This window comes from Tiliqua scincoides, chromosome 9 (assembly GCF_035046505.1).
Source record: "Tiliqua scincoides isolate rTilSci1 chromosome 9, rTilSci1.hap2, whole genome shotgun sequence".
NCBI classification, from domain to species: domain Eukaryota; kingdom Metazoa; phylum Chordata; class Lepidosauria; order Squamata; family Scincidae; genus Tiliqua; species Tiliqua scincoides.
The window spans coordinates 17,753,804-17,777,331 of NC_089829.1; the positions used below are offsets into that span (position 1 = coordinate 17,753,804).

Here is a 23,528-nt window from a genome sequence, read left to right on the forward strand (position 1 = left end):
GAGAGTGTGCGCTGCCTCACTGGGCTGCCAGAAGGGAGGTGGGGGTGGCAGCCTGTGGGGGGGGGCTGCAGCTCTCCGGGGGGTAGTTGCAGACTGGTGGGGGGCAGCTTGCATTTGTGGCCCTGGGCACTACCATGGCCAGGATTACCTCTGCCGCAGGATGCAGTGCATGCTCCATTGGGACAGCTGCACCAGCAGTGGAAAATTGGATAGGTTTGGATTCTAAGTGCTGTTCTGATCCAAATAAACACAATTTTTGGTGATTTTGGTACCTGACTAGATACATGAAGGAATATATGTAAGTGTCTTCTGGCCCTTGGCAGTTTACATAATCCAGGTTTCATAAGAACATGAAAGCCCTGGGGGATCAAGACACACGGACCAGTATCTTGTTACCCTCAGTGTCCCACCAGCAGGACTTGAAGGCAAACGCTACTCTCCCACCACTGCTCTTCTGCAACTGGTATTTAGTGACTTACAGCTGCTAAATCTGGAAGTAGCATGTAGCCATAATGACTAGTAGCAATTGATATTGTTCGCCATGAATTTGTCCAATCCCCCTTTAAAGCCATCTAAACTAGTGACTGACATATCTTGTAGCAGTAAATCCCAGACTAATTATGCAGTGTTTGAAGGTCTCAAGCTGTTTGCTCCAGAAGGAGAGAGCAGAAGAAACTGCAGATGGACTTATGAGCCAGTTGATCAAAGATTTCAACCCACAGAAGCAGGCCCTCTGTGGATCTCTTGTCAAGGATAGCAGACTCTTTTGCAGATTAGAAGATCATAAGAACATAAGAACATAAGAACATAAGAACAGCCCCACTGGATCAGGCCATAGGCCCATCTAGTCCAGCTTCCTGTATCTCACAGCGGCCCACCAAATGCCCCAGGGAGCACACCAGATAACAAGAGACCTCATCCTGGTGCTCTCCCCTACATCTGGCATTCTGACTTAACCCATTCCTAAAATCAGGAGGTTGCGCATACACATCATGGCTTGTACCCCATAATGGATTTTTCCTCCAGAAACTCGTCCAATCCCCTTTTAAAGGCGTCTAGGCTAGACGCCAGCACCACATCCTGTGGCAAGGAGTTCCACAGACCAACCACGCGCTGAGTAAAGAAATATTTTCTTTTGTCTGTCCTAACCCGCCCAACACTCAATTTTAGTGGATGTCCCCTGGTTCTGGTATTATGTAAGAGTGTAAAGAGCATCTCCCTATCCACTCTGTCCATCCCCTGCATAATTTTGTATGTCTCAATCATGTCCCCCCTCAAGCGTCTCTTTTCTAGGCTGAAGAGGCCCAAACGCCGTAGCCTTTCCTCATAAGGAAGGTGCCCCAGCCCCGTAATCATCTTAGTCGCTCTCTTTTGCACCTTTTCCATTTCCACTATGTCTTTTTTGAGATGCGGCGACCAGAACTGGACACAATACTCCAGGTGTGGCCTTACCATCGATTTGTACAACGGCATTATAATACTAACCGTTTTGTTCTCAATACCCTTCCTAATGATCCCAAGCATAGAATTGGCTCCTAGCCAATAGATAGAATAGATCCTAGCCTAGAATAGATCTCTTAGCTCCTGAGATCCTATGGCTATTGTCAACTTTCCATGCTGGATGTCCATTGATCTGTTTTCCGAGGAATGCAACTGGCAGCCATTCCTGACTGTAAGATAGTCAAAAATTAACCATGGGCAGCACTGGGAACTCCAGGGGATTTTGTTCTGTTTAAAATCTGTTCTTCTTCTTATTGCAGTGGCACTGACAGATCAATCCAAAATGCTAACAAGCAGGCTTGATAAACCCCTCAATGGCTATAAGTTACCCCAAGGATTTCAAAGCAAAGTGGTGATTCCTCGCCACCCTAAGTTGGTCAGAGAAGAAAAAAAGAAAGGTGCCCCGGTACGTCTCTTCGCTGTCTTTTGATTTGGCTAAGTTATGGAAACTGCTTCAGCACCTTTTCACAAGGGATGCTGGAGCACATTTTAGACTTGCATATTTTGCTTTTGAATAGGGGACAGTAAACGGAAGAGAGTTATTTTTAAACATACTGTACATTTAAACATACAAATAGTTTTATGTTCTAAATCTAAAGACAGATCACTGTAAAAACCAGATGAAGGCAACAGTCCTAATCACGCTAACCTGACTCACTGAATTCAATGGGATTAAATTCTGAGGAGACATGGATAGGATTGTGCTGTAAGTGTGATTTGTGAAATTGGCCTCAGTGCATGGCAGTAGGTGTGGGAAGAGGTAGAGATATATCCACTGGTGATATATCTGCTGGGCTTTTAATGACTTTTTATTTAACCTGTAGGACTTCTCCTCTCAGTTCTGAAGAAGGGATCTTTGGTTGGATTCTTCTGCTTGTTCTCCCCCTCCCTAGCTTATCTAGGATGATCCTTTGATTTCTTTACTTTTTGGAATAACTTTAAAAATTATACAGAAGAGCAGCTGTATTCATCCATAGCAACAACCCCGGCTAACTAGGCAGGCACCTTTCAAAGTGGTGTCCTCTTATATTTAGCAGGAGGAGAGCAACTGTCCATCTTCATCCCCACATGGCATGAAGTGGCTGTTGCTGGTGTCTCTTCTATATTTATATTTAGATTGAAAGCCCTTTGGGACAGGGAACCGTTCCTTGATTTATTTTACTATGTAAACTGCTTTGTGAACTACTCCCATTGAGAAGCAGTATATAAATATTCTTAATAACAACAACAGTGTGTCACAGAATGTCTTTTCCTCACCAGTCACCTCCTACACGTTTGAGCCTACAGGAGGGGGCTTCCCATTCAGAGGTCTTGAATTCCAGGCTTGTGCCCTAGTTGCAGTTGCCAGCTTTTGAGCAGCACCTCTAGTGCCTGTCCCTTTGCCAGTACACAAACTGAGGCTGCAATCCTATCCACATGTACCTGGGAATAAGTCCTACTGACTATAATGGGACTTGCTTCTGAGTAGACATGCATAGGATTGGGCTCTGAAAAGCCACTCTAAAGACTAATAGATTATTTGTGGCAGACACTGTCATTGGAATCCACTTCATTAGATGCATAAAATGATGTAGTTAATTGGTGTATTACTCACACTCATTAATCTCTTTATTTACTACTGCATGTGGTGTGTACAATTTTTATCCCACTTTCTCGTCTTTGTCACAAATCCCAAAGTGGGAAATGGGCCCCAGCCTTCAAAACATTGCCACCTTGGGCAAAAGTGTTGAGTTTTGGCCTGGAGAGCTAATTTGTATTGTGCTTTCCCCTGATAAATATCTAGAGAAATTATAACAAAGAATCCTGTGGCACCATAAAGAATTAACACATTTATTGTAGCCACTGAGAGTGACACTCTATGCATCTGATGAGGGGGACCATAGTTGCTGCTAAAGACTGCTACTCTTCTGGAACCAGGAAAATTAAACTTTTCAAGAAACCCCACTTCCTAAATCTCTCTGTAAAATGAAATTTGACCAAATAATGTAATCGTTTTGCACCTTGATGACTTGTTTTGTTCAACAAGAGGGGAACAATTATGCAAACCTTTGAAAAAGTCACAAGCAGATGTCCTCCTTCCTACTCATTTTATTTCCAGTAGACTGGCAGAGTGGGGTTCTGGACAGATAAATTGCAGATGTTTTGGCAGGAAAATTGTTGGAGGTCTAGGACTCCCTGGCAGCAGGGAGCACATGTTATTTAGACATGCTTAGGAAGGAAGGCCTTTCTTTGTGCAGTCACTGATGTGATCTTGGTTCCTTGCTGCAGCTGACGCCCTCAACCTTCCTGAGAGAGATGTCTCTTACAACAGAGCAGAAGTTGGCGAACACCCATGAAGTCCACTTGCCTCGCATTGTCCAGCTTTTAGACATGAGTGAAACATCTCACCAGAAGGTAGCTTTTCCTTCCTCTTCCTTCCTGATGTGAAGCTAAAAGGGAGAAATGAACATTAGGAAATTGCTGTTGTTTCACCACAGCAATGCCTTTATTCAGAAGGTTTATTTGGTGCTCACACAGCTGTGAAAATCTGTGAGCTGTTCCTGAACCTCAGAGAACTTTACCTTTGCAATATGGGCATGAGTATGGGGAAGATCAAGCTCTGTGTGCCAAACCAGATTATATACACTGAAGAAATATAAGCTGTAAGCGTTGATTGTATTCATTTGTGAATAGAGCCAGTCCTGCTTCAGTCATGCAATTGAGGCAGGATTGGTTCCAATCAGAAAGTCTGGATTTCCCCTTTTTAGCCACATTCTTCTCCTTCAGTGTCCATCCAGGTCTGTCCACCTCTTCTTCTGTTTGGAGACCATGATTTTTTCCTCTCTTTTCTCTCTCCCTTCCACTTTCAATTGCTTTGTGGGGCCTGCCCACTGTCGAGTTTCTCGCCTGCGTATTCATCTATCTGCCCTGATTGGGACTTGGGGTGGGCAGGCATGTTTCCTGGGATAGAAGGAGGGCAAGGCTGGATCCTGCCTCTACCAGGCCTTCCTGATTCCTCCCACAAAAAGGTCATTCCCACAGCCCTTGTCTCTTGCTGCTTGGCATTCTCCACACTGGCCATGGCTCCAACTGGGAGTCTGTGAGGATGGCTTCCAAGAACAGTCTTTCTTTGATTCCTCCTCCTCTTCCTACTCCTACTCCTCCAAGTCTTTGTATACAAGGTCATCTGAATGGAAGAAAGAAGAGCAACATCATCTTCCCATTCTACTTGCCTTCAGAAAGGAGTAGGGAGGTGGGAGGAGTCACTGCCCATAGTGAAACCCACCCAAATCCTTGATCCTGTTCTTGATCTGTTATTGCCCTTTGCATTTATGTGTGTCTCTTTGTGTCTTCAGTTCTCCTCAGTTGATCTGGAGCAGTCCCTGTTCCAACCATTTCCATCAGAAGTGATTTTCCAGAATTATGCCCCTTGTGAGGTCCATGAAGTGCCACTGATTCTGAGGAACAATGACAAGGTACGCCGCATATGGTGTGGTACTGTAGCAATGACAGATGTAGTAGTGAGGGGTCCGAGGCAGCAAACAAAGAGTCGAAGTCAGGGTTTAAGATTGAGTGTAGGGAGCAAGCTGTTTTTTCAAGCCAGCAGCCCAGCTTTTATTGGCTTCTCCCATGAAGCAATCCAGTGCAATATAGAGGTTATTAACGGTTATTGATAATAGCATCCCTAGCCTAGCAACAACATTCTTAAGATATGAACGCTTCTTCATTCTAAAATGCTATCTCATCCTGTTTACCAGGTCTCATGCCTTAGCTAAGGGCTGGCTCCCTCGAGTGGGGGGGGGCAGGTGTGCCTGCCAGGTTGCCATGTTTGCTAAGGCACAATGTTACTATGCATAATCACTACAGGTATCCTGTCCAAGCATGATGAAAATCAATGAGAGAAGTTAGTCCTGACTGGGGGGGGGGGCGGCAATCCTATCTCGGCTTTCCAATGCCGATGCAGTCACAGTGCAGCCCCAAGGAAAAGGAACAAATGTTCCCTTACCTTGAAGAAGCCTCCTTGATTGCCCCCCTTTCCCGTTCAGGATGCAGCGCACACCCCCTTGGCACAGCTGCATCACCACTGGAAAGTTGGAAAGGATTGGGTCTTAAGAAGGCCCACTGAAAATAATGAGGCTTAGGGCCTAATCCTGTGCAGTGCATGCAGCTCACTGTTGGCGCGCACTGTTGCAAAAGTGCTGTAAGGCACATTTGCAGGGGTTAATGTCAGCCTAGCGCTGGAGCTGGCCCAGCACGAACCCACAGTGGGACAAAGCTGGCCAGAGACTGGCGATCTACCACCAGCCGCTCTGTGCCTGGCGGCAGAGAGGTAAGTTGGGGTGGGGGAGGCAGGATGGAGTCATTCCAGGGCAGGCAGAGGGTGGGGGGAAGGCATGGTGGGGGAGGGAGTGGGGCAGGAGGGGGGTGGGACTAGCGGAGCTGAGCTCTGCTGGATCCCAAGCCCTGTCGGCCCGACATGGGACTCTTTGATTCTGTGCTGGCTAAAGATCTGCCGCAGAATTGAGTAGCCCCTTTGAGGGGCTACTTCCCTTCCTTAGAACTGTTGGTGGCTGCCCGGTTGTGTTTAGGATTCTGTGGCAGTCTTTTTTGGTGCTGTGGCAGCCCTGCGTGCCGGGCAGCTCAGGATTGTGCTCACTGTCAGGATTCACATTTTTGATGGGTTGGAGAGAAAATTATGCACCTGGCTGTTCTTACGTGAGTTTTGTCCTCCTGAATGCCTGACAATGAAAGAGCACTCCTGAAAGACATTTCAGTGCATGAATCCTGTTCCTTCCTCTTGAAGTGACATGGTGAAGTCATAAATTTGGGTCAAGCTGCAGCTCAGTGTAAGAGCCTCTACTTTGCAGTCCGAAGATCCCAGGTTCATTCTCTGGCACCTCTTCCCAGATAAGGAAGCAAAAAATTCCCACCTGAAGCCCTGGAGAGTTTCTGCAAGTTCATGTTGACAATGCACTCTTCCCTCTTTATAAGTACTCTTGCTATACAGATTTTCACTTACACATACTGCACATATTAAGAACATCCCATTTTATCCAAACCAATATTTTCAAAATAAGGTGTTGGAATGGTGGAGAGGAAAAAAAGGAACCAAGGACCCTATCCTATCCAATTTTTCAATGCTGGTGCAGTTGTGCCAGTGGAGTGTGTACTGCATCCTATGGTGGAGGGGAAGTCACTGGGCCTTCTCAAGGAATGGGAATATTTGTTTCCTTACCATGGGGCTGCAATGTGGCTACACTGAAGCTGGAAAGTTGGATAGGATTGGGCCCCAAGTCTCTTGTGGAGGCAAAGACTACCTCCCATTTTACCCAATGGGTAAATGCACGAATGCCATGCCTCATGCCAAAAGAACATGAGAAGAGCCCTGCTGGATCAGGCCCAGGGCCCATCTAGCCCATGTTTCTGTATCCCACAGTGGCCCACTAGATGCCTCAGAGAGCAAAGACAAGACCACAAGATACTTGCATCTCACCACCACTTCCCTGCAGCTAGCATTCTATTTACACTCTGTTTTGTATTCTGTTTTGCATCAAAGCAGTCTGTTTTGCATCGAGTGCCACGTATATGACTATATGCCTCTGGGGCATAAGTCATGGGTGCAAGGAACTCCAGGGACTCAGGGAACGCGTCCGCTTCCTTGAAGCCTGGAGAAGCAGAGGCAGGCAGAGAAGGACCATGGGGAGACTTTCGGGGACAATCAGGCTTCGTCCCAACCTCAGGTGTGCAGCTCCTGAGCTGCCTGGGTGGGAAGTCTCGGGGCTGGAGGATGTCATCCTGGAGAAGAGGGAAACAGTCCCCTGGGGGGACCCCTTCTCCAGGGGACAGGTCCATATCCGAACGCACTCGGGATACTCCTTGACAGGAGGGGGGTCGGGGGCTTCTTGTAGTGGGGGATTCGATTTTTAGAAACATAGAGAGGGGGGTTTGTGATGGGTGTGAGGACCGCATGGCGGCTTGCCTGCCTCGTGCAAAGGTTGCAAACATCACTTCTCGTCTAGACAGGCTGGTAGATAGTGATGGGTAGTGCTTGTTGTGCATGTCGGCACCAATGAAGTGGGTAAGTGTAGCCGGGAGGTCCTGGAGGCCAAATTTAGGCTTTTAGGTAGGAAGCTGAAAACCAGGACCTCAAAGGTAGCGTTCTCGGAAGTGCTACCTGTTCCACGCGCAGGGCCAGCTAGGCAGGCAGAAATCAGGGGTCTCAGTGCGTGGATGAGACGCATCCATTGCTAGACCAGGAGTGTCAAACTTGTTTCAAACCAAGGGCCGAATAGCATTTATGATGCCTGCTGAGGGCTGGAAGTGATGTCATTAGGCAGGAAATGATGTCATTTAAACAGGTCGTAACCAAAAATAAGCACTTTTTCTCACTTAGGAACTCATTAGCTGCAAATGACAGAAGAGAAAATATGAAAATCTTTTAAAAATATAGGAGAGCCCAATTTTCATGTGGGCTGCCCTTTCAGAAGTAACACCTCAGCACTGCTCAGCAGATAAGAGCCTGAGGACCAGATAAAAAGCTTCCGTGGGCCACATCCAGCCCCTGGGCCTTATGTTTGACACCCCTGACCTAGACTGTCCTGACTGTATAGTCTAGTTCCTGTGATGCCTTGAACAGTCAGCATCCACTTCAGAATTTTAACAGCAACCTGGCAGATTTCCAACTGGTATCAGTCATAACAGGGAACCACGTCTGTCATATAGCAGATTGCAGATGTTTAAAACACGCAGGCAGATGAGAGAGAGACACAAGTGCAGTTGGTCAATCCATCATCTTGCACTGGAAGTACATGGCATCTCTTTAATTCCTTCCTCCTTGTGACATTCATCTGTTATAGTCTTGTAGAAAACATGCACTTAAAAAGGATGAATACAGCAGGGAAATGATACAGTTCTTTTTTCTTTTCATATACTTCTTTATGCAAAAGCAACTCCCATGGTATAATGCTTTTAAAGTTCTCATAAATATTTCTGCAGCTAACACTAAAATGAATGATGATGTATGGCTGTATCATGAGATTTATAAGTTATGTGTATGTGAATCGGAGAGACAGATGTAGGGTAAGGAAAGTTTGTCATTTTTCCAAAGCCAAAAACAAAACAACCCAGCATTGAATAGAGCTAATAAGGAACAAGATACTGTTCTGAGATGTTCTGAACAAAGCCATACACACTCTGAGGGTCACACACAGGTTGGATTGATTTTCTGCAGTGGGCAGAATTCTGACAGGTTAGTGATTGGTGGTATTGGTATTTGACCATTGATCAAGGCTTAGCTCGTCCTGATTGAATGACTGGAATGGTCCTCCTTTCTTGGCATGCCCTGGTGTTTTCCCTTGCCAAAGGGAAGGGTAGTAGTTCCCTTGCCAAAGTACTTCCCTTGCCAAAGGTACTTCCCTTGCCAAAGGGAAATAAGTAGTTTTGTGGTGGCTGCTGTTAGCAGTATTTGGGCGGCCCTGGGATTTATAGACAACACCTGAGCTTGTGTTTTCAGATGTCGATAGCTAGGCTCCTTATTGCTGGGTTTGGTTGCCCTCTGTAGTGATTTCCAGAGTGGCACTGAGAAGGACCAAATTCATCTCTGTGGATCTGGCTTTCTTCTCCATGGTCTCTGTGCTATCATGTGCAGTGGAATTCTGGCATGCGCTTCCAGAGCTTTGTTGAATGCCCTTCTCCTGTGCTTGCAGTTGCATGCCTCAAGCACAGGACCAATGTCCAATCCCCCAGTTCCTTTTTGATTGCTATTTTTGTGGCAGATTTGTTTGTCTTCCTCTCTCTGATTCACGGCGTGACCATTTTCTGGTGTTTGCATCTTCTGTAGATTCCCCGATTGGTGAAAGTTGTTCTAGAGAGTTCGCCTTACTTCAGAGTCATTAGCCCCAATGACGTGTGTAACAAAGTGGCCCCCGGCATGCCTTCCACATTCCGCATCCTCTTCACTCCTGAAGAGAACAAGGTAAGGGCACCACTCTCCCACTGGAGCCCTTCTGAGTGGTTAGTTCGGAACTAACTCAACAGTCAGGAAGCTCACTCATGGTGCCCCTTCTTCATGCTCCACAGGATTATTTCCATGAGTTGACCTGCATTACTGAAAGGGAAAAATTTATCGTCCCTATCCGAGCAATTGGTGCCAGAGGCATTCTGGATTTTCCAGATCAAATTAATTTCTCCACCTGCCCTGTCAAGTTCAACACACAGAAAACCTTGCTAGTTCGCAACATTGGCAACCGAGAAGCCTGCTACCAGATCTCCGTGCAAAGGTAAAACCTAGAGGTTTTTGTCCAAACCAGAAGTTCTGAAATTTATTTTATTTATTTATAAAATTTATACCCCCTTTTTCTTCCTGCCGGGCCCTCATATCAGCCTCCAAAAATATCAAAAATGAACATGTATAAATGTTAAAATACAATAAAAGAATAAAAACCTAAAAAAATTCATAAAAGCCCAGAGTAAGATTAAAAAACCAGCAGCAAATGATAAAAAAGCAACCCATTAAACAGCATACAAACCTCATATTACATGCCCTAAACCTGGAAGGTGAATGTAAAAAGAAATGTTTTTAGGCCCTGCAGGAAAGCCTCTAAGGAGGAGCAGTTTGCAAACTAAGGGAGAGGGAATTCATAATGCCACCTTTCAATGCATTCAGCAATCCCTCAGTCTTCCATCCCAGAAAAGGAAGTCCTTTCAGGATCTCACATGTTTCCAGTCAGCAGAGTGAAGGTAGTTTTTCTAGAAGGGCAGGTGACATTTTTTCCCCCAACAGCCCCTTTCCCAAGCACAATCATCATGTAATGGAACAAGAAAAAAAGAGCCCAGTCTGCTCTTAAATGGGAGGAGTGGAAGCAACTCCTGGCTACTTCAGAATGTAACACTTCTTTTGTACAAGCTTCTCTGGCTGCTACTTCATTTATGAGCCCAATTCAAGGTGTTGGCATTAATCTTTGAAGCTTATGCAGTCAGGATATGAATTATTGGGTACCTTAACACCTGCCTTCACCCACGTAAGCCATCCACAATCAGTGTCTCTGGCCCTGCTCTCTGGCTTGCCAGTGTCACAAATGTGGTTGGTAGATACAAAGAACAGGGCCTTTTCAGTAGTGGCACCTCTGAAACTCTTTCCACAAGGAGATCTGCCATGTGGCCTCCCTGACAGCTTTTTAAAATGGGCAGGCAAGCTGTTTCTGCTTCACCAGGCTTTTAATACATGATTTTATCATTGACAATTTTGTGCTTTTGACCACCGTTTTAAAATGAATGGGTTTTAAAAAACAAGTCCAGTCTGCTCTTAAATAGAAGGAGTGGAAGCCACTCTTGGCTACCTGAGAATGTAATACCTTTTTTGTACAAGTTTTTAAAATGGCTGCTTACTTGTTGTTTTAATGTTTGTATTGTTTTTGTATTGTTATTCTGTAAGCTGCCTTGAAGGGTTTTAACCAGAAAGGTGGGTAAAAATATTTTAAATAAATAAGTAAAATAATAAAGGCAGAAATATCTCAGACTCTTATTATTATTATTATTATTATTATTATTATTATTATTATTATTATTATTATTATTATTATTATTATTATTATTAACAGTATTTATATACCGCTTTTCAACTCAAAGTTCACAAAGCGGTTTACAGAGAAAAATCAAATAACTAAATGGCTCCCTGTCCCAAAAGGGCTCACAATCTAAAAAGATGCAAATGAATACCAGCAGACAGCCACTAGAACAGACAGTGCTGGGGTGAGGTGGGCCAGTTACTCTCCCCCTGCTAAAAAAAGGAGCACCCACTTGAAAAGGTGCCTCTTACTCAGTTAGCAGGGGTAACTCTTGGTGTTTTTGCCCAAGCAGGATAAGGATTCTGAGGAGGTGGACTCATATCACCTGATGGTGCTCCTTAAACAGGTTGGAGGCGTTGACATGCACTGTTTCCTATGCCTCTTCCCAGACCTAATCCGCTGGCACAATCAATTCCAATTTGTACCAGCGACATCGCAGGCACAGATCCTAGTTGATCTGTTGCTGCTGGGGCTTCCCCGAAGCAAGAGACAAATGTCCCCTTACCCCGAGGATATGTCCAGCAGCCAAAATTCCCCTGTGGGATGCCTGCGCAGGTGCTGCTACATTGCTGCACAGGAATTTTGTTAGGATTGAACTGTAAACTAGGTAGGGGCTCCAAGTAACTTTACCAGTCCCCTGTTGCTGTTTATATTTTCCCCAGAGTCTGTAGCAAACCTGCTCTGGAATTATGCTGCTGTAAGAGACTACTCTGTGGTGGAGGGGGGAGTGCACCTAGTGAGTGTGTTGGTGGATGATGCCTTTTTTTTTTTTGAAAATCCCTTCACCACTTTGTTAGAATTCATGTTTGTTCTCACTGAATATGGCAATAAAGGGTTTGAAAATAAATAACGGTAAGTCTGAGGTACTTACTTTTTCTTTAAAATTTCCAAACCTGGTAAATTGAAGCTAGAAATGCCCTTGGGGAAGCAGGAGTCTACTGATTGTATCAAGTGTTTAGGTATTTGGCTTAGAATCCGGTTACAGATATTGCATTTTACTATCTTCAAGCGAAAAGCCAAGAGGGGTGTCAGAGACTGGAGCAGACTATCCTTCTTGCAGTTAGGGTGTGTAGTCACATTTAAGGTGGGTATCTTACAGGAAGTTACTTTTCTCTTTTATACTGTACCAATTATGTTGCCTCTTAAGTTTTTCTCCAGTGGGAATGGCTATGCTTGTTGTTTATCTCTTAGAAGAAGAGACCACAATTTACCAGCTCTTCTACCTATCAGTCAAGTAGAGCAGGAGGTTTTGCAACCTCAGGTTTAAAAACTGTGTTGCGCTGCTTTTCAGGTCTGGTGGTTTTCCTTGGTTACTGTGTATGCTGCTCCTGAACACTGGGTCATGACGGAAACTAGCAGCTTAGGCAAAAATTGATGTTCCAGCCTGGTCATCCTAGGCAGTTTCCCATGATATGGTTCTGGTATGGGAGGAGGTCAGTGGGGATGATACCATGAGTTACTGCACTGGGTGACACCAGCCTAGTGATGCCACTAGTTCCCAAAGTAAATAATCATTTCTGGATCTCCTCTTTAATATTTAGATGACTGATACTGATTCTCAGTTTATGTGTAGGAACATGTGGTAGATTTTGAATTTGAATATTATGTTATGTTTACATTTATATATGATGTATATTTGTATGCTTGCTAATTTTGAGATTTGTTCTTTAGTGTTTTGTAACTCAGAAAGAAAGAAAAGTGGTTGGGGTAAAATTTTCAGTATTGTCATATGTGGAACGAAGCCACAAACATTTCCCTAGACTGAACACGATGTAGCAGTGGAGCTACATTGCAGCTTGACTGGGAAGATGGCAGAAGGAGGAGAGAATTGCACTTTTAGTTGAATTCATTCATGTACACTTAAGATGACCAAAGGAAGATCATGAGATATAAATTTAAAGAAAGCTAAGGGAGGGGCCTGGGCAACACCTGGCAGTATCATTCCTGATGTGCCTACACTTTAAACAAGCCAAATTTGGGCTGGAGCACGGTATGCTCAGGATTCTCCTTTGTGTTGCAGACCTTTCTGTGTTGAGCCCTCCATTGGGACCCTTGGAGTAAGTGAAACCACACAATTCACAGTTGAATTCCAGCCAGAGAAGACTGGCAATCATTGCAAGGATCTTTTAGTGCATTATGACACAGGTGAGTGTCAGACAGGATAAGCTCTTTTAGTTTTTTCCCTTTCAGTTGAGGAAGGACAGGTTAGTCCTCCAGTGTCTAGAACATCTTCTGAATATGCTTTTGCTGCTTCCTTCTGCCTCCATTTCCATAGGGTTTGCCCAAGAGTTTCCTATTTATTTTGTTCTGTTAATCCTTCCATTTGAATCCTCTCTGCCTCCTGTTCAAGGGAACAGGACGCAAGGGAGAGTACTGTATGGCACTTTTGCTTTAGCCAGGTGGTTGCAACATGCGGTCTCTGACCATGCCCTGGGACCTCCTACAAGCACTACTGAAATTAACTGAGGCTGTCTGGAACCTGTGCTTGGTAGGGTCTGCCCCTTATCAGCACAGTTACTGACTTGACTAATGCTTTTCTCTGTGTTGATGGCATCCTCCTCCTCATGTATACCTCCTATCATAAAACGATGCTCATAAAACAGTAAAGTCATATACGAGTTGCATAAAATGAACAAGCAATACAAAATTAGTGAGGCAGCAATTTTGCAGCACAGTACTGCAGGTGATAAAATGCAGCCTTCCTAAGCTAAAAGGTGGCAAAAACCAAACCAAACCAGTACATGTCTATGGAGATGTTTATTGTGGATCTCTCACAAACCAATTTTGCATTTTTATTGTCCTATTCATGTTCAGCACCTCAAAATCTATAAGAAATGACTAATTTAATATTGGAGCATGACTTTTGTGAAAATTTGTTGTCCAGGGCCTTCCAGGCCATCATCATTTCCAAAGAAACAGTGCCCAGTCACTTTTAAATGCCTTATCTATCAGCAACTGTTATAAGGAGGATTTAGCCAGTAAATAAGGAGTAACCAAGGGCTCATCAACACATAACGGCAAACATCTCTCTTGTCAGGTGAAATTCCTAGAACAGTATTGTGGGTGTGAGCAGCGACTGAATGAAATGTGAACTTTCATCATGTTGTTTGCCCTTGTGTGACTGGCTATGAATTGTGCTGTGCTGAAGACACCAGTGGTGATGTCACCACTACATGCCTCCAGCCTGGGACTGAGCGATGGTTCTCCAGCTGCTTATCAGTTGAGATGGCTGACAGCTGGGAGTCAGCACCAGCTCTTAAAGGGAGATGGGAGAGATAGGAGAGGGGGGAGGGACAGGAGACAAATGGGAGAAATGGAAAAACTGAGAAAAGGGGAAGGTGAAACCAAAAAGAGAGTGAACAAAGAAGGAGCCAAAGAAAGGAGAAAGGAGGAGCAAGCAGATGGCTGGTGTGGCAGATCTACCCCCATCACTTGTTCCATGCGGGGGGGGGGGGAGGCCTACACCATTGGATGTGAAGTACAACATAGAAGTTTGTCATATGAAATATCTGGAGATCCGAGGTTGTTGCCCCTGACAAAGGTTTATTGAGGATTGGAAGACACAGAAGAAAATCAGGAGAGGGTGGTTTGACTGGAGGGGAAGGTTCTATCAGTTCAGAGTCATTCCGTCTGCCCTTTAAGCTTAAGCAAAGCTTAAACTGAGGGGCTTGTTTTGGTTCTGCCACCAACCTTAGACCAAATTGATACTTTAAAGAGGGAGACTCTTGGCTTGGGGGCATTCAAAGCAGACACTTTCTGTGAAATTAGAAGAGTCAGACCTGTCTCCACTCAATTAACCTGTGATCGTTTCTGTTCCCTGTTGCTTCTCCTAGGGGAGGACATTCACATAAACTTATATGGAGCTGCCACAGATGTCAATGTGAGACTAGACAAGAACTCCCTGACAATTGAGAAAACATATATAACTTTAGCAAACCAGAGATCTGTCATTATTCACAATCGAAGCGAGATCATTGCTCATTTCCAGTGGAAAGTCTTTGCAACACAAGAAGAGGAGGATCAGAGAAAGCAGAGGTTAGCTTGAGGGTTATGTTGATTTCAGCAATGTCTCCTTTTGAGCAGGGTTTTCAGTGTGGGCTTAAAGAGGCATCTTCACAGGCAGAATCCATGGGCTGACTTTTAGCTGTCTCTGTGTCATTCCACAACTGCTGTGGGGGAGCTATGCTGCAGCATGGGTGAAGTGTGTGTTGGCTGCTAGTTGAAGTGCTGGAAGCTGCACCATAAGATCTGTACCAGAAACTGGTTCAGTTGCTGGAGTATAGCAGCCTTAGGTCAGGAGTAGTATCACTGCCACGGCAACCATCTCCAACTGTTCCTGGTTAACCTCTGGTTAACCTCATCTTCCTGCTTGCTCCTTTACCAGAGTTGCCACTGTGGAGGGTCTTGTTGTGATCAGGGGAGGGGGCTGTAGCTACATTCTGTAGTAATGCTCTGCCTTTTTCCTAGCTATAAAGAAGACTCTGAGCCAGCCCTGCACATTCACCAGGGCCCCTGTTTTGTAGTCTGCTTGTGACGGTAACAGCAGAGCACCTGGCAGACACCTGGCAGATGGGATGTGTTCAGCCTGTGGGAGGCTGTCAAAGGTTGAGGGCATTTGATTTAGACACTTGATGAGAGGGCAAATACAAGGGCCTGTCCTTTGCTTTGGACACTCTTACCTTGTCAGGAAAATTAATAGTGGCTGGAGAACAGTCTAAAGCGTGAGCTCACCTGTCAAGGGATCCAGACATCTCTCTGCTCTTGACATGCTGTGAACTCACCAGGGGATCGTTCTTCATTCTGGATGCACCAAGGAGAAAAATAATTCAGAGGGATTTTTCAAAGACATTTCCATGAGGCTGCTAAATTTGCACACACCTAATTACACATTTTGGAGGCTTGTGGCTGGGTGGGAGGCAGGCCTTAGCATAGTCTGCAAGGGAGATGGCTATCCTAACAATCCAGTTGGGGCACAGGATTGCATGAGGCCATCAGTTTTTTATGGTCCCCCTCGCTTTCTTGCCTCACTGCCTGGTAAAGCAAACTTTCATAACATAATACCTGGGAGTAAGGCCCATTGAACTTAGTGGAGCTTACTTTTGAGTAGATGTGCCTAGGATTGTGGTATTAGAGTGCTAATCTAAATCTGTATTCAGCAGGACTTACTCCCAGGTAAATTTGCATAGAGATGACTTTTCTGGGTTCAGTTCCTGCCTGAGTGGTGGTTGGTAATTGTGCTTGGAAGAATGAGAGGGAGAGAGGCTGGGAGGAGCAGAGAGCAGTTCTTGGGTAGAGGAGGAAATGGGGGTGCTTGAACAGCAATCAGTGAGGAGCAGGAGGCAGAAGAACGAAAGGTCTGTGATACAGATGGACAAAATTCCCATAAAACACCACAGAATATTGTGATGGTGAGCTTATCAAGGACTTTTTGTGCCTTGATGATCCATACCAGTTCAAAAGGGGTTCCCTCTGTTGTTTTGTACCCTGAGGAGGGCATGGCAGGGAGCTTCTTGACTGCTCTGAAGGCCTGTACTACCGTTAAAGTGCAACTGGTGTTTAGTGAGAGAAGCCATGTTGAAGGCACTTTTTTTGTATTCCCAAATCACTTTACTTACTCCTGAGTCAGGAAAGTCCCAGAATGTGGCCTTGTTTACAGGCTGAAATTTGCTGACCAAATTGGTCATGGAAAAGGCAAAGTCTTCTCTTAAGCCAGCCAGTGAGGGTTGGTGTTCTAATGCTTGCAAATCCCCACATCAGGGCCCTGGCAGAGCCTGGAAAAAGGGAACCGTTCTATCATGCCAGGTCTTCGGACGCTTACTGTTTGCCCTGCAAACTAATATCAGGTCTGCCCTAACAGTGGGATAGTTAAATTTTACACTAAACACATCACATGGGCCTGTGGATTGTTTATACACAGTCTTGTTGTAACTTATTATATAAGTTGTCTCAGGTACTGTTTATTTGTTTTAAATAGCAGCCCAGAGGGGCTGTGGAAGGAAGCAGAACCACAAGTGGGGGGGAGGGGTTTGGAAGGCGTTAGGTGTTTCCCCCCACTTTGGTTTTGCTTCTGATCTTGTCTCCTCCCACACTCTATTTTAAACAGAAAAAACCTGTTGAAAATAACGTGGGGGGCATGCAACTGGCAGTGAAACCAAGAGGGAGCATATCCTAAAGCCCCCTACCTGGAGCACTGTAATTGTGGATGCTAATATGAAAACACACAAACAAACCACTAGGCCTTGTGATGTGTTTATAAGCAGATCTAACATAGTCCTTTGTTTTCTCCCTTCTGCTGGGAATCTGCTTTTCATGCCTGCAACCAGCTTCCTTTGGACAGTGCTTTTCAACCCTTTTCATCTCACTACACTCTGGTAAAGCACTAAAATTTTCAGGGCACACCAGCAGTTTCTTGACAGTTGACAAGGCACACTGTGCTGCCGATGGCGGGCTCACATCCCCCCAAAACCCTACTAATACATGGCCCTTCTTCAAACTCTCTCTGCACACCTGTGGATTATACAGTGGTTGAAAATCGCTGCTTTGAATAGTGACAATTTCATTTCTGTCTCCCTGTGTCTCCAGTCTATGCCATACTCTGAAGACTGAGGAAGAGGGTGTCCTCGATCGGTTTGTGGAGGAATGTGACATGAACCCTGGTTTCCGCGAGCGCCTCTCCCTTGTCACCCGTAGTTTTTGGAACCGCCAGTCCACAGTGCTTGAAGACCCCATGCTTTTCAACAACAACACCTTCGAAATTGAGCCTCTGGTAAGAAGCAGTGCAGGGAATGACATTTCAGGGAATGAGGGAACAAGCAATAGGAATGATCATAATGCTAACAGTATTTGTGTCTTTTTTTAAGCGCTCGAGTCTCTCCTTGTCTGTTATCTCTGTAGTCTTTAAACAAACTTTGTAAGGGACCCTTTTTTCTATTGCTTTTCAGCTAAAATATTGAAGACAGTATGTAAATTGCACATACAAATGTTTCTTCTCCTGTTGGAGATGAGAGATGGGCAACTCAATCCTATTCAGCGCTGGCACAGTGGGGCCATGTAGCCCATGCTGTATCTAGCACTGAAATTGAGCTAAGGTGAGGGCTGCAGTTGCTTGTCTTGAGAGGTTTGTTTGAGATTGGTGTGATTAAAGTTGGGTGTGATTATCCAAGCTCTTCCGGGTCTGGTTGAATCTTCTTGCTTGCAAGAAAGAACTGGGGGAACAGATCCTAATGCTAAAGCATTAGGGGTCTCCAAACTTTTTGGCCAGAGGGCCACATCAAATACCTAGCATGGTGTTGAGGGCCGGAAAAAATTTTTAAATATAAAATTTAAATAAATTAATTAAAGATGGAACTTAGATGAGTGAATAAATGAATGAATGGGCTCATTCATTCAACCTCTCTGGCCCTCAGAACAACCTCCAGACACAATCAGAGCACAATTCTGGTCATGTTCAGTTGAGTGGGCCAGAGGCTTTCAGAGGACAAGAGGCTGCCTGCGGGCCGGATAGAGGCTTGCCGCTGGCCGCATCTGACCCCCAGGCCGGGGTTTGGAGACCCCTGCATTAAAGCAAAGAAAGGAACCAAACTGAACAAATGCACATAACATTTGTGCCAAGAAATAAAGCAAAAATATTCCAAATGCTTTGAGCAGCTTTTCCAAGCCCCTCAGGAATGCTTATGCAACTCTGACTTTCTGAGTGCATCTCAAATTTAGCTTGATCTAGTTCTGCAAAAAAAGGCATGAAATGTCAGCAGAAAAAGCTGCAGGGGAAGCCCAGGTGGCTAGTAGAGGACATGTCTTGCTTCTGCCTGCAGAACGGCTTTGATTCAATTTGCAGCGTCCCTTGCCATGCTCAGCAAGTCACACTGTGAGCATGTGCAAGCTGACTCCTTGGAAATGGAAACCAAAAGCTGGAGAAGGGGAGGACTGTGCTGTAGCTGCTCTGCCCTTGAAAGGCTACCACTGGCCTGTAGTTGCTTGTTAGTGAGGCTGCTGCCTCCCTGGATTCATGCTGACCTGTCGAGAATCTTTTGAATATAATTTTAAAGTGTGGCAGGTGATGGTGAGAAACTGAGATGATCGTAATTATAGGCCTCCTGGAAGGAATTGCTCTAGGCCGAGGAGGGCTCTGTACCCTGAAACCTACATCTAGGACTCAAGGTCCAATCCTATCCAGCTTTCCAGCACCAGTGCAGCCTCAGTGCAGCTCCAAGGTAAGGGAACAAACATTCCCTTAACTTGAGAAGGCTTCTGTGAATGCCTCCCTACCACAGCATGAAGCGCTTGCTCCATTGGCACAGCTGCACCAGCACTGCAGAATTGGATAGGTTTGGGCCCTCCATCAGTTGTTCTGCATCTAAAGAGGTCAAAGGGTCGCCTCTTGAGAAATGATAGTTTTGTTCATTTACTCAGGGTGTTCCTTAAAGCAGAACTGTCTTCCTCATCTAGCCTCTTGCTCATTAAAAGCTAACTCTGGTGCTGGGGTCAGTGATGGCAGACTTTAAATTAATCCAGGGAGTTTTTCAGAGCTCTTCCCCCCCCCCCTTCTCAGGTTTCCAAGGAAAAGAGATGCCTGGTGGTGAATTAAAAGCTTTGGTGGAGGAGTAAAAGGCTGCTAAAATAGCCTTGATGCCATAACAAGCTTTTCTATATCAAAGAACATTGACCAAAGCCTCTCCTGGTCCTAGTAAAGCAACAGTGGCTGTTCCTATAGAGGGGTTTCTTACCCCCACATGGAAGCTCACTCGATGTCCTGCTTGATTGCTGCTACAACCTGCTTTTCAAAATGTAGACATAGATGCTGGCATGATGATACACCCATCAGCTTGAATATGTTGCAAAGTACGGCTTCCATAGTGCCTGAATGAGCATTGACTGAACCTGAGCTTTATTCAACTGGTCCAGTCTGCTCTCAGCAGCCCCCCCCCAAAAAAAAATCTGATGGTTGCCTTCACTACTGCATGATTTGCAAATTTCAGGTGATACAAAATAACTTCAAGAATCATTCATCAGTCAAGTTAAACTCAACATTGTGACATTTAACATTTGCTGAAAAGAGTTGGCTCTTGTGGCATGTTAGCTTCATCTTCTCTTCCACTTTGCCTTGTACCCCTTAACAAGATCTGTGTTCAACCTTGTACTTTTTCCTCCATCACTTCCAATATAGTGATGTACTGCACTGGCTACTGATCTAGTCAGTGGTGTCAGACTGTAGGGTCCCTGGTAATTCTGTTCTAAAACTGCTGGGCTTGGAGTTCCTGAGTGCCCAACTCAGCTAAACCCAGCCATCTAAGAAAGCCATTGTTAGCAAATATGTACTAATCAGGGCAAAATTCATTTTAAGATTTCCCCTTTCTGCATATTCTTGTGTTTCTTATACATTTCAGTGTCTCATTAACTGGAGATGTATTGCTCTTGTCAGTCCATTGATGAATGAGTCCAGAGCCTTGCAAGACTAGGCAGGCTGGTGACTCAACAGACTGAGGCAAGGCTGACTGGAAACATTCACTAAGGAGGCAAAATGCAGTTGGCAAAGTCCGTTGACAGGTGCATCCTTCACCAGGTGGTCTCATTTGGGTGTATTACTACCACCAAGTTCAACAGCAACTTACCAATTTCAGGGGAATGAAGGGGAAGAAACGTGTGCCTTTTTCTTCTACTTGTGGGTTTCCCTGGGTCACTGCGGGACACTGAATTAGATGGGACTTTGGCCTGATCCAACAGGGCTTTTCTAATGTTCTCTGGAATTGATATTCTCTGGAAGCTCCCTGGAATTTTTCATCTGAATTTGAAAACAAACGTGTGATAAGAACCCATGTGGGTTTCTCAGGAAAAAGTTGTGGCAGGACAATCTCATCTCCTTTTCTGACAAAGTGACTAACCTAGTAGATTATGGGAATGCCGTAGCCATAGTGCCCCTAGATTTCAGCAAAACATTTGACAAAATCTCCCATGATAGTCTTGTGGATAAAATGTGGGCTAGATGCGACTACAATAAAGTGGTTTCAAAGCTGGCTGAACAACCATTCCCAACAAGGAATAAATGATGATTAAATGGTTCCAACATCAACCTGGAGGGAGGTTGTCATCAGTGCTTACTCTCTTATATTTGTTTCTTTAGGAGGGAGACGTTTGGCCCAATTCCACAACTGAAGTCCGTGTGATCTTCAGGCCACAAGAAGCTGGAATTTATCACCACACAGTGTATTGTGATATCTCAGGTATGACATCCCCACCTTGTGTCAATGTGATAGGATGTTGCTTGTTCTCAGACTTCCTGACTTGTGCATGTATTCTGGTGAGTCTTTCCAAGCAGACAAGGGCCCTTCCTTTATAGCAGTGCGAGGTGCCTGCCAACTCCATGTGCTGTCTTGAGGCGCACCTCATTTGCTCTGCAACAGCTAGTCCTGTTGGGTGGCCTTTTCAGAGAAATAAGGTACTATTGTCTCAGGTACTATTTGTGATGTCAGGTTGCTTTGCCTGCTGCTCATCCAGCAGAAACATCAAAGATGGCAAGACTGAAAGGGTCCGTCATGAAAGAGTTCTCCATCAAGAGAAACAACAAGGAGCCTTGTGGCATCTGACTCTTTGTTTTTGCTGCAGCCGGCAAACATGAAAGTTGACGCCATCAAAAGAAGTGCCACAAATGCAGATGTTTTCAGACAGATGCAGTTGCAAACCAGAAAAAAATCCACTTTGCTACCCCCCCTTTTTTTTAAGCAAAGGAGATAGAGATTGGAGGTTTGGCAGATACTGTACCTTGAAACTTGACAGGGAGCTTTGGACGCACAAAGACAGATCAGGGATGTTATCCTGAAAGTTCTCCTGCCATTTCACTACGGTGAGGACAATGCTAGTAAAGTCCAGCTGACATTCCCCCCCTGTAGAGGTCCAAACCTACATTTGGAATCCCATGAGGGAGAAAGCAGTTTGGGATGGGAAATTTGATATTAGTCCTTTCATATGTTAGTGGAGGAGCATTTGGGAAACATGATTTCATCTCTTTCTTCAGTTCAGGAGTCCTGGTTTTATCATCCTCAGAACTTTCTCCTTTTCTTCCTGGTCTAAGCTCTCATCAGACACCACAGCAAGTGGAATCTTTAGAGCAAAAGTGTTAAAATAACTCCTTTGCCTAGGAGTGGATCAGGGCCGGCCACTGCAGCTGCCAGAATGCAAATACAGTGCATTAGTACAAATCTGTGGTAATTACTATGTGTGGTTGTTGCCAAGCAAGCCCTCTGTGCAGTTCTAAGTACATAAAAAAGAACACTTGTGGTATTTGCATCCTTTCGGCTGAAGTTTTACAGTGTTCAACAAACTACAAATTAAACTATCCACTTGCACAGTGGGAGTTTTGCTTCTCTGAAACACACAGTGTGGCTCTTATCCAAAACTCAGAGGGGGTGAGAGTTCCCTGGAGAGCCCATCAGGTTTTGTCTCCCACCCTCCACTGCCAGCAGAGAAGTTCTGATAAACTGAAAGGTAGCAGCAGAAGCTGTTCCTGCTGAGTGTTTGGCTGTGAAATAGTTCCCTCCCTCTTGTTCTGGAGTGCCCTTGCCATTCCTGAGGTCTTCATGGGAAGACAGGGCACAGCAGGAGCTCAGCATCTAGCAACCAGCACCACCCCCAGCCCCACTCCATCCTTTAAAATGGGAACTACTACAGGCACCACCCAAACCTGTGGTTTTGAACAGAAGGAGTCCACCTTGGGCCAACCTCCCTCCCAGCAGGTACAGTACATAAGATCAGGGTATCCCCTTGAAGGAAAACAGCAGCAGCAGGCAACTTGGGAAGTTGGGGCAACTGTCTGCCTCCAAATGAACTGCGACAGGGCAGATAAAACAGTTAAACTTCTCTTAAAAGGATTTAAAGGGGCAGAAATCTTGGGAAAGAGAATAAAAAGGGGAAGAACAAAGCCCGTACAAGGGGCAGGCAATGGCTCAGGTAATTAAGTGGAAGGGTTTGGGCAAAATGTGGGAGCAAAGGGAAAGAAGCAAGCAGAAAATGAATGAAACACTAACATGGCTTACTAGGCACTTTTTCCTACCCCAGTTACACATATGAGTTTGTGTTCTTGATCCTGAACACCTGCTTCTAGCCAGGCAGGCCAGTGACACTCTGCCATACAACTGCTCTGAATGATGGACCAGGATGTTTGCACCGAAGGGTGTGTGAGCTTGTGTGTGACCCCCCCTTTGTATAACCTGTGTGAAGATTAGGTTGGTCACTTTCGTTTACCTGAGCCATTTGAATTTCCTGCTCTTGGGAGTTGAGTAAACCGACTCAAAATCAAGATCTTTGTCACCAGTTAATTGGGAAGAAAAAGGACAGCAGCAAAACAGCAATACAGCAAACGTGGCTACTGAACTTAATGACTCAGTATCCCTGAAGCTTAAGATGAGAGAAGCATCCAAAGTAGGCAAAAAGGGAGGTGGGGAATTAGGAATTTTCATCATCAGGTCTGCTCTGAGTTGATTCTCTTGCACA

At 45.1% G+C, this 23,528-nt stretch overlaps 1 protein-coding gene across 1 annotated transcript in view; it reads left to right on the top strand.

Moving 5' to 3' along the window:
- Window positions 1-1,783: 1,783 nt before the first annotated feature.
- The window catches only part of LOC136660017 (hydrocephalus-inducing protein homolog), a 47,729-nt gene continuing 25,984 nt past the window's right edge, over window positions 1,784-23,528 (top strand). Inside the window, exons 1-9 of the mRNA XM_066636966.1 lie at window positions 1,784-1,906; window positions 3,769-3,894; window positions 4,836-4,955; window positions 9,320-9,454; window positions 9,559-9,758; window positions 13,066-13,190; window positions 14,879-15,080; window positions 17,628-17,811; window positions 21,163-21,262. Coding sequence (XP_066493063.1) covers window positions 1,784-1,906; window positions 3,769-3,894; window positions 4,836-4,955; window positions 9,320-9,454; window positions 9,559-9,758; window positions 13,066-13,190; window positions 14,879-15,080; window positions 17,628-17,811; window positions 21,163-21,262 — 1,315 coding nt within the window. The remainder of the gene's footprint in view (window positions 1,907-3,768; window positions 3,895-4,835; window positions 4,956-9,319; window positions 9,455-9,558; window positions 9,759-13,065; window positions 13,191-14,878; window positions 15,081-17,627; window positions 17,812-21,162; window positions 21,263-23,528) is intronic.